At 36.9% G+C, this 11,908-nt stretch overlaps 1 protein-coding gene across 7 annotated transcripts in view; it reads right to left on the bottom strand.

The window, feature by feature from the left end:
• Positions 1 to 10,975: 10,975 nt before the first annotated feature.
• The window catches only part of OCIAD1 (OCIA domain containing 1), a 32,752-nt gene continuing 31,819 nt past the window's right edge, over positions 10,976 to 11,908 (bottom strand). For all 7 annotated transcript variants that reach the window (XM_077136818.1, XM_077136822.1, XM_077136816.1 and 4 more), the window contains one exon: positions 10,976 to 11,497. In XM_077136818.1, the coding sequence (XP_076992933.1) occupies positions 11,460 to 11,497 (38 nt within the window). In that variant the 3' untranslated portion in view covers positions 10,976 to 11,459. The remainder of the gene's footprint in view (positions 11,498 to 11,908) is intronic.

The following is an 11,908-nucleotide window of genomic DNA, read 5'->3' as shown; positions in this document are numbered from 1 at the left end:
AAATGCAATGAATGAATGGCTAAAACAATGCAATTTACTAAAACTTACCAAAGAAAAAGTAGGAAATCTAAAAATCCCCATAACTATTAACGGGTCATTAATTAAAACCACCTGGCTCAGATGGTTTTAAAAGCAAAATCTACTAAGTATTTAAAGAATACATAATTCCATATAGTAAGTCTTAGAGAAGAAATATAGTGACCTTTTCCAACTCATAACCTAACAACTAAATCAGTAAGTGCTGTGGGGCGGGGAGGGGTGGCAGCAATTTGCTTTTCCTGTCTAAAATAAAATGAGAGAGGAAACATATGATATAAAGAGTAAATTATTCAGTTTTCCAAAGGAGATAAAGAGAACTCAGAACAGTCCTTCCAGCCAGCAGTCTTGAAATCAGAAATGGTTTCCAGGCAAAGATCAAATCCACAGTGAGGCAATAAAATCCTTTAAGACTTCAGAAGGATCTTTGATAAAGCCTCTTTAGATATTTCACAGGTCTTATATGATGGAGGAATCATAAAATATTGCCAACATGGCTGCCGTGGCTGATGCAAGGCAACACAAAATGGCCTAACCCACAACCGGCTTTCTTCCTGGAACTGGCGGTGGTTCACACCAAAAGCGCTAACCTTAAATCTGCCCTCCACCCTAGCAACAACGGCCACCAATCCCCATCTGACATGTGTCCCTGCATGCTCCCAGCCTATATAATCTTGGGCACTTCCTCAATAAAGCAGATGCCTTCCACTCACCTCTGAGGGTTGTCTCCTGAGTTGTTTCTTCGTGACTGTGTGCTGTATGCTGTGTGTGTGACTCAGTACGGCCGCTTACCCCCAGCTATCAGCTAACCAACAATTGTAGACCCTGAGTGCTAAGTAGGAGGGCAAAAATCTTTAGCCCTTTTTTTAATCTTAAAGATGTTATACAGCCTGATAGACTTACATGTGGGTATTATTAAAAAGAATGCATCATAAATTGATATAATAAGAAACCCTCAGGGGCCTAGATTATATGCTCTTATAGCAGTCACATTTTGTCTGGAATAGTAATTATTATTTCTGGATTTTGAGAAGTTTTTCTATATATATATGTATAACTTGGTATTTAGACTTAAGAACAAGGGCTTCTGAGAAGATGGTGGGCTGGAGTGGAGCAAAACAAGTTAGAAGATAGGGAGAAAATGTCCAGGACTGCAGGTCCTGGGGTGCTAGACTCCAGTTGGGCCTCCTCTATGGTAGTCAGCCATTCTGCCACTGAAGTACCCATGCACTCTGGTCTACTTTATAATAGATCCTTAAGTTGAACTGTATCCCATACATGAGATCTGGACCTTGATTTGGCAGAGAAAAATTGACAAAGTGCAAAAGGAAACAGCAAAAACTAAGTAAATATAAAACTGTAGAATAATGAATGAAACCAACTTGCATAATAACCATATCAAGACAATCAAATGCCCTGAACACAACAGAAAATCACAAAACACATGAAGACCCAAGCAGAAAAGCCCAGCCAAACCAAATCAAAATTCCAAAGGGCCCTTCCAACATGAAAAAGTTAGAATGACCATAGCCTAAACACCCCTAAAGAGAGGATAGAAAGATCAAAGGTGATGGTGGAATTATACAGAGAAGACAGGATTAACAAACGAATATGAATGCTGAATCATTAAATTGATATCTCTTTTAGTCTCCAGTATCTTAGAAAAGCTAGAACCTAAAATTATGGAATTGTAACAGATGCCAGACTCTGAAACTACAACTAATTGTGGTGCTGTGCTTTGAAATTTATAGCTTTTTTTTTTTTGCATGTATGTTATTTTTCACAAAAAAAGTCCATTGTGATAAAAAAAAATATTTAAGCCCTCTAGCCTCCTATATTCTGGAGCAACTAGGATGAAAAATCTGAGAGGATTGTATGGTCACGTAAGACAAACCCTGGGATCTGTCCTGTAACTACTTGTTGAAGAGTGCTCTGAAAACTATTGCTTTTTTATTTCTATGCTTTGTATATATGTTATAGTATACAAAAAATTTAAAAAAAAAAAACCAAACACAAAACCTCCCTTATAACCTCTAATAAAAGGGGCAAAAAAATTTCCATAGGGGACACAGACTATGGAACAACTACTCATGGATATTTATAAAGAAGTAAAGGATATCAGGAACACACTGGAAGAGTATAAAGAATTCAGGAAGTTAAACAGAAAATTGGCAGACCTCACAGAAATGAAAGATACAGTAAAACAAATAAAAAGCATACTAGACACACATGATAGCAGATTCAAATAAGCAGAAGGAAGAATAAATGAGCTGGAAGATAGAGCAATAGAAGTGAGCACACAAAAGAACAAATGGCAAGAAAGACGGAAAAAATGCAACTGGAACTTAGGGAAATGATGGACAACAAGAGATGCACAAATATAAGAATTACTGGTATCCAAAAGGATTAGAGTAAATAGTTGGGAAAATTAATTGAAGACATAATTGGAGAAAATTTCCCAACCCTAATAAAAGACACAAATATGCAAATCAAAGAGGCCCAGCAAACTCCAAATAGAACAAATGTGAACATGAACAGATCCACTCCAAAACACATATTAATCAGACTGTAAGATGTTAAAGTGAAACAGAAAGTCCTGAAAGCAGCACGAGAAAAGCAATCTACTAATATACAAGGGAAAACACATAAGACTAACTTCAGACTACTCAGCAGGCATCATGAAAGCAAGAAGGTAGTGGTATATTTTTAAGATCCTGAATGAGAAAGGCTTTCAACCAAGAGTTCCTTATCCAGCCAAATTATCTTTCAAAATTGAGGGTGAGATTAAAAACTTCAAAGACAAAGATTGAGAGAACTAGTCAACAAGAGACCAGTCCTACATGAAATACTACAGGGAGCCCTGCCAGCTGATTGAAAAAAAAAGGCAGGAGAGGGAGGTCTGGAGGAGGGGATAGAACTGAAGAAATTGAAGGTACTTTAAAGGAAAAGGAACAAAGAAGGAAAATAATTTACAGATCTGACAAACAAAAACTAAAGGACAAGACCGTAGGGTCAAGACTGCTTTTACAGTAATTACTTGAATGTTAATGGACTAAACTCACCAATTATAAGATACAGACTGACAGAATGGAACAAAAAACATAACCCATCTATATGCTGTTTACAAGAGTTGCATTGTAGACTCAAGGACACAGTTAAATAGAAAGTAAAAGGATGAAAAAAGATCTTCTAAGGAAATACAAATGGCCAAAAGGCACATGAAAAGGTGCTCAACTTCCCTGGCTATTAGGGAAATGGAAATTAAAACCTCAATGAGGTATCATCTCACACCCACCAGAATGGCTATTATCAGTAAAACAGAAAACCACAAGTGCTGGAGAGGATGTGAAGAGGCACACTTATCCACTGTTGGTGGGAATGTCAAATGGTATCAACCACTGTGGAAGGCAGTGTGGCGGTTCCTCAGGAAGCTAAGTATAGAATTGCCATATGATCTGGCAATACCATTGCTAGGTATCTACTCAGAGGACATGAAGGCAAGGACACAAATGGACATTTGCACACCAATGTTTATAGCAGCATTATTTACAATTGCCAAAAGATGGAAACAGCCAAATTGTCCATCAACAGAGGAGTGGCTAAGCAAGCTGTGGTATACAAATACAATGGAATATTATGCAGCTGTAAGACAGAATAAAGTCATGCAGCATGTAACAACATAGATGGACCTTAAGGACATTATGCTGAGTAACATTAGCCAGAAACAAAAGGACAAATACTGTATGGTCTCACTGATATGAACTGACATTAGTGAAACGAACTTGGAGAATTTCAGTTGGTAACAGAGACCATCAGGAGATAGAAATAGGGTAGATATTGGGTCATTGGAGCTGAAGGGATACAGATTATACAACAGGACTGATTGTAAAAGTTCAAAAATGGATAGCACAATACTACTTAACTGTAATACAATAATGCTAGAAGACTGAATGAAGCTGAATGTGAGAATGATAGAGGGAGGAGGGCTGGGGGCACGAATGAAATCAGCTAATTCTAGCATTTCTGTCCCACGTTGCCAGGAAGGTCCACACCCCTGGGAGTCATATCCCACGTAGAGAGGGGGGAAAGCAGTGAGTTTGCTTGCTGTGTCAGCTGAGAGAGAGAGAGGCCACATCTGAGCAATAAAGACTAAGTTGGTATAATCTAGGAATGCCTAGAGTGTATGATGATAGTGACTAAATGTGCAAATTTAAAAATGTTTCTGCATGAGGAAGAACAAAGGAACGTCAATAATGCAGGGTATTGAAAATAGATGGTAATTAATATTTTTAAACTTTAACATATGTATAAGCAAAAAATATTTGGTACAAAATTTATATTTTGACTAGTGCATTTCCTAATATAACTTAGGTGGACAGCTTAATCGAACACCATAGTGCATGGAACCTTGTGTAGGGCATGAAATTCTGTTGGTTTGTCCACAGTGATGCCCGATAAATCCCAGAGCAATTTGAACAGTGAATAGAGAAGTATTTGCAGAGTCCCATAGGAATGGTGAGAAAGGGGGAAAATTCAGCTTCCCCAATTGGAGAATTCTTGATATTCTCACAGGCAGTGGGGGCAACCAAAATATGGCAAGCCTCCAAATTTGGGGTTTGTTCATATGAAACTTAATCCCTGCAAATGATAGGCTAAGCTTACTTAAAATTAGGCCTAAGAGTCACCCCCAAGAGAACCTCTTCTGTTGCTCAGATATGGCCTCTCTCTCTCGGCTGACACAGCAAGCAAACTCACTGCTCTCCCCACTCTCTACATGGGACATGACTCCCAGGGATGTGGATCTTCATGGCAACGTGGAACAGAAATGCTAGAATGAGCTGGAGCTCAGCATCAAGCGATTGAGAAAATCTTCTCAACCAAAAGGGGGAAGAGTGAAATGAGACAAAATAAAGTGTCAATAGCTGAGAGATTCCAAAGAGGTGGAGAGGTTATCCTGGAGGTTATTCTCACACATTGAAAAGATATCTTCTGTTTAGTTAAGGTGTAATGGAGAGGCTGGAGGGAACTGCCTGAAAACTGCTCTGGTGGCCATGTTTCTTGAAGGTATGATGATACGGCTGTCGCAGTGTGACTGCGTGGTTGTGAGAGACTTGTGTCTGATGCTCCTTTTGTCTACCTTATCAACGGACAAGTAAAACATATGGATTAAAAATAAATAAATAATAGGGGGAACAAGTGTTAAAATAAGTTTAGTAAATTGAAATGTTGGTGATCAGAGAAAGGGAGGGGTAAGGGGTATGGTATGTATGAATTCTTTTCTGTTTTCTTTTTATTGCTTTTTCTGAATTGATGCAGATGTTCCAAGAAATGATCATGATGATGAACATGCAACTATGTGATGATATTGTGAATTCCTGATTATATGTGTAGAATGGAAAGATCAAAAGTTACGAATGTTTGCATATTCAGTGTTTTTCGTTATTTAAAAAAAATTTAAAAATAAAAAAACATGAGAACTATATGCTAATAAACTACACAACTTAGATGAAATGGACAAATTTCTAGAAACACAATGAATTACCTATACTGACTTGAGAAGATATAGAAGATCTCAACAAACCAATTACAAGTAAAGAGATCCAATCAGTCATCAAAAATCTTCCCAAAAAAAAAGCCCAGGACCAGATGGCTTCACAGGAAAATTTTACCAAACATTTAAAAAAGAACTAATGCCAATCCTGCTCAAACTCTTCCAAAATACTGAAGAAAAAGGAACACTATCTGACTTATTTTATGAAGCTAACATCACTCTAATACCAAAATCAGATAAAGATGATTCAAGAAGAGAAAACTAGACACTCTCCCTACTGAATGTAGATGTGAAAATTCTTAATAAAATACTAGCAAATCATATCCAACACCACATTAAAAGAATTATACATCATGATCAAGTGGGATTCATATCAGGAGTGCAAGGGTGGCTCAATTTAAGAAAATCAATGTAATACAGCATATTAACAAATCGAAAGGGGAAAAATCACATGATCACATCAATTGATGCTGAAGAAACATTCGACAAAATCCAGCATCCTTTTCTGATAAAAACACTCAGAAGTTAGATATGGAAGGAGATTTTCTCAATATCATAAAAGGGATATATGAAAAACCCATCGCCAGCATCATCCTTAATAGCAAGAAACGAAAGCATTCCCCTTGAGATCGAGGATGAGACAAGGATGCCCCTTGTCACCACTATTATTCAACATTGAATTATAAGTACTAGCTGCAGCAACTATACAGGAGAAAGATATAAAACGCATCTAAATAGAAAAGGAAGATGTAATACTTCCATTATTTGCAGATGGCATGGTCCTATACTTAGAAAATTCTGAGAAATCTACAGCAAAACTGCTTGAGCTAATAAACAAACTCAGCAAAGCAGCAGGATACAAGATTAATGTAAAAAAAATTAGTAATGTTTCTACATACAAGCAATGACTTATCTGATGTGACAACTAAGGAAAAAATTCCATTCAGAATAGTGACCGGAAGAATTAGGTATCTAGGAATAAGCCTAACCAGGGATGTCAAGGACTTATACACAGAAAATTACAAAAAATACCTAAAAGAAATAACAAATGACCTAAATAGATGGAGATATTTCATGCTCATGGATAAGAAGGTTGAGTATCATCAAGATGTCAATCTTACCCAAGTTAATCTACAGATTCAGTGCAACACCATTTTGAAGACTTGGAAAAACCCATTATCAAATTTATATGGAGGTGATGCAGTTGCTTAGTGTTAGAATTCTGCCTGCCATGCCCGCGACATGGGTTTGATTCACAGAGCCTGCTCTTACCAAATACATTATATATATATATATATATATATATACACACACACACACACACACACACACACATACACACACACATATGGAAGGGAAAGAAACCTTGAATAGCTAAGAATATCATAAAAAAGAAGAGCAACTAGGAGGTCTATCACTTTCTGACTTTAAAACTTACTATAAAGCCACAGTGGTCAAAACAGCATGGTACTGACACAAAGGCAGGGCTGACCAGTGAAACAGAATCGAGTGCAGAGATTGAGCACCAAATGTATGGACATTTGATCTTTGGTAAGAACCCCAAATCCACTGAATTGGACAGAACAGTCTTTTCAATAAATGGCATGGGAGAACTGGATTTCAATAGCCAAAAGAATGAAAGAAGATCTCTACCTTACATCCTATACAAAAATTAATTCAAAATGGATCAAAGACCTAAATGTAAAAGCCAGTACCATAAAACTTCCAGAGAAAAATGTAGGGAAACATCTTCAAGATCTAGTAATAAGAGCTAGCTTCTTAAACTTTATACTTAAAGCACAAGCTGTCAAAGAAAAAATAGACAAATGGGAACTCCTTAAATTCCAGAGCTTCTATGCCTCAAAGGACTTTGTTAAAGTGAGGTGAAGTGGCAGCCAACTCAATGGGAGGAAATATTTGGAAACCACATATCGGATAAAGGCTTGATATCCTGTGTACATAAAGAAATTATACAGTTCACTAACAAAAGAGCAAACAATCCAATTATAAAATGGGCAGAGGAAATGAATAGGCATTTTTCTGAAGAGCAAATACAGATGGCTAAAATGCACATGAAGAGCTACTCATATTCAGAGGGAAATGTAAATTAAGACGAGGTATCACCTCACACCTGTAAGAACTGCTGCTATTAAGAAACTATGTTACAGAGAGTGCAGAGAAATCAGAACACTTGTTCACAGTTGGTGGAAACATAAAATTGTTTAGCTGCTGCAGAAGTCAGTTTGGCAATTTCTCAGAAAACTAAATGGAGTTCCCCTATGACCCTGCAATACCAATATTTGGTATAATCCCAGAAAAGTTGAGGGCAGTGTCATGAACAGACATTTGCACACTTACGTTCATGGTGGCACTATTCGCAATTGCCAAGAGATGGAAACAATGCAGGTGCCCAAAAGACGATGAATAAACAAAATGTGGTATAAACCTACAATGGTCTATTATGCAGCATTTAGACAAAATGATGGCCTGAAACATACGACAATGTGGATGAACCTAAAGGACATAATGCTGAGTCAAATAAGTCAGACACAAAGGACAGATAACTGTATGGTCCCATTATTATGACCCTTGCAAATTCTCCAGTGTTTTGGAACAGCTAGAAGGAAAAATCCGATATGAGGGCACGGTAGCCCATGCAAACTCTGGCAACTGTTCTGTAGCTGCTTGTTGAAGTGTGCTTTGAAAATTACTGCTTTTTTTCTTTGTATATGTATGTTATACTTTACAACAACAAAAGAAGGTAAAAAAGAAAAACTGTAGGCAGTTTTTGCAATATTAAATTCTTGAAATAAAAAGTTTGAAAATATTTAGTAACATAGCTCACTACTATAGCAAAGTTGATGTAATAACTTGATATTTTGAGAACACAGTTTTGATAATGATATTTAAGATAGTGTTTACTATTCAGAATTTAAGAAACTGGTATCTGTATGTGCTGGTTTGAAATGATGTATGCACCCTAGAAAAGCCGTGTTTTAATCCTAACCCCATTTTGTAAAGGCAGCTGTTTCTTTTTATCCCTATTCAATACTGTATGTTTGAAACTAATTAGTTCATCACCCTGGAGATGTGATTTAATCAAGAGTGGTTGTTAAACTGGATTAGGTGGAAGCATATCTCCATCTATTTGGGTGGGTCTTGATTAGTTTCTGAAGTCCTATAAGAGAGGAAACATTTTGGAGAATGAGAAATCTGAGAGAGAGCAGAGCAGAATGACATAGCCATGTGAAGCAGAGTCCACCAACCAGCAACCTTTGGAGATGAAGAAGGAAAATACCTCCTGGGGAGCTTCATGAAACAGGAAGCCAGAAGCTAGCAGATGACACCCTGTTCGTCATGTGCCCTTCCAGATGAGAGAGGAACCCTGACGTGTTCACGATGTGCCTTTCCAGATGAGTGAGAAACTCTGAACTTCATTCGCCTTCTTGAACCAAGGTATCTTTCCCTGGATGCCTTAGATTGGACATTTCTATAGACTTGCTTTAATTGGGAAATTTTCTTGGCCTTAGAACTGTAAACTACCAACTTATTAAATTCCCCCTTGTGGTAGTTAGATTCAGCTGTCAACCTGGCCAGGTGAAAGCACCTAGTTCTGTTGCTGTGGACATGAGCCAATGGTAGGTGAATCTCATCTGTTGCTAATTACATCTGTAGTTGGCTAGGAGGCGTGTCTGCTGCAATGAGTGACGTTTAACTTAATTGGCTTGTGCTTAAATGAGAGAACGCAATGTAGCACAGCCTAGCAGCTCAGCATTCCTCATCTCAGCACTTGCAGCTCAGCCCAGGCCTTTGGAGAAGTCACCCCGGGGAAAGTTGTTGGAACCCAGGGGCCTGGAGAGAAGACCAGCAGAGACCATCCTGTGCCTTCCACGTAAGAAAAGAGCCTCAGTGGAAAGTTAGCTGCCTTTCCTCTGAAGAACCAACAAAATAAATCCCCTTTTATTAAAAGCCAATCCATCTCTGGTGTGTTGCATTCCGGCAGCTAGCAAACTAGAACACCCCTTTAAAAGCCATTCCGTTTCTGGTATATTGGATTCCAACAGCTAGCAAACTAGATCACTGTATCTATACATTTTTTTCCTTCCTTTTTATGAAACCAATTTAAATACTTAAATATTAGATAAGCTAAGATACCCATTTTTGGTGATTAAGATTTTCATGTTAATTGTAAAATTATTTGCAACTTCATATTTTTCTGAAATCAGGAAAATATTTAGTAACATAGGTCATTATTATGGCAATGCAGATATTTCTAAAAACTTTCTACTTGAAATTTGAGACCAGTTTTGACAGCTGATCAAATGATATCTAAGCTAGTGTTTAATACTTTAGAATTTTAAAACCTTGTTATCTGAATTTACAGATTTTTTTCCTTGTTGCCTTAATTTTAAATTGGTTTATGAAACTTACTACACAAACACAGGTTACAATGATTATATGGATACTTTAAGTATGCCTATGGTTACGCGAACTAAGATATCCATTTTTGGTGGTTAAGTGTATTGTTTGTTTTCTTAAATAATAAAAAAAAGAAATAGAGTCAAGAGACTATTCTGGAGTACATAGAACTTCAAACTACCCTATGGACCCCAAAAAGGCATGTTCTTTCTAAAATACACGAATTTCATTCTATCAAAATATCACAAAGCCTTAAATCATTTCTGTAACAATTTTATGTACAAGGTCTTATCAAAATTTGTTACTTGCTTGCCAGAAAAGGCCATGTTCTTTTAATACATTCTTGTGAGTGTAGCCCTATTGTGGGTAGGACCTTTTGATTAGGTAACTTCAACTGAGATGTGCCCCCCTCATTCAGGGTGGGTCTTAATCCTCTTGCTGGAGTCCTCTAAAAGAGGATAAAACATACAGCAGCTAGAGATGAAATTGAATGAAGCTGACAGAAGAAAAAAACCGATTAGCTGAGAGAAAAGGACATACCCCCCAAAGCTAAGAGGAAGCCACTGAAGCCAAAAGCAACAACTGGGAAGACCAGCAAACATCACCATGCACCTTGCTGACAGGAGCCCAAACTCGCCTGTAACAGGTCTTCAGAGAAGGTATCATCCTGTTGATGTCGTAACTGGGAGATTTTCACAATCTTAGAACCATAAGTCTGTAAACTATTATATTAAAAGCCCCATTATTAAAAGCCAGTCCATTTCTGATATATTGCACCTTATCAAGCTTCAGCAAATTAAAACAAGGATTAACTATAAACCAATTCATCATTAACCATATTCGTCATAATACTATTAAATATTCAGAGATAAATAAAACTACTACCCAGCCCTGCAAAAAATCACTTATGATACTTAATATAAATAAATTGGAAATAAGGAAACAATCAAATTAATCAGAGGAGGGCTGTTGCAGGTTCCTTTACACTTTATTTATCATCAACTTTAAGGTGGTACAGCAAACACTGGAGAAAGCCTTTTTTATAATTTTTTGATGTGACACTTAACACTTAAAATTATACTTGCTCTCCCCACCCCAATTCAACATGCAAATATATTTTCATATAGGCTGATTCTAGAGCATTACAATCTGAGAGTTTTATGAGAATATCCTTGTCCTGTAATGTTTAAAACAATTTCACAAAACTAAATACTATCGTGATATAACACCATCATTCATATAGTTCCCCAAAATGAGTATATTATCACAATATTTCACAAACACAGAAATCTGTGTTTTTAAAAACATCAAAAGCCAAACCACAAAAACCCAGGTTTCAGTTTTAAATGTGTTTTTGAAGACTTTTGCTGAACACAAATCATGCAAATATTCATGACCACCTAGATGAAGTTGGATATTGAAACTCCTTCAGTAGGTCCAATGATGCAATGCTTCACTCATCCCAAGTATCTCCATATTTGTTTACTTTGACTGGGGAAAAAAGCACAAATAATTGATGATTCGAAATAACAGACATTATTTTAAGCTTGCTACTGTTATGATGAAGTTGTTTCTCTATCATCTGAGTAAAAACATGTGAAAATCAATTTGTAATTATGAAAATAAGTTGGCCTTTTGTGACTGGGAGGTTGGATATAAATGCTAATGCACTATTTCAAGTAATTAACAAAAATATTATAAATATTTGATCTTCATAACAACTTTATAAATACAACCTCCATTTTAAGGGTGAGAAAACAGATTAGTAACTTGCCCAAGGTATAAGCCTAATGAAATGTAAACGTAAGTCTGGGTTAGGTCCAAAACCTGGGTGCCTTTGACAACGTTACCATACTACCGAAGTGCAATATATATTATATATAGCATGTACCCACCCTCCAC

Source organism: Tamandua tetradactyla, chromosome 19 (assembly GCF_023851605.1).
Source record: "Tamandua tetradactyla isolate mTamTet1 chromosome 19, mTamTet1.pri, whole genome shotgun sequence".
NCBI classification, from domain to species: Eukaryota; Metazoa; Chordata; class Mammalia; order Pilosa; family Myrmecophagidae; genus Tamandua; species Tamandua tetradactyla.
This window is presented reverse-complemented; position numbering and strand designations above follow the sequence as displayed.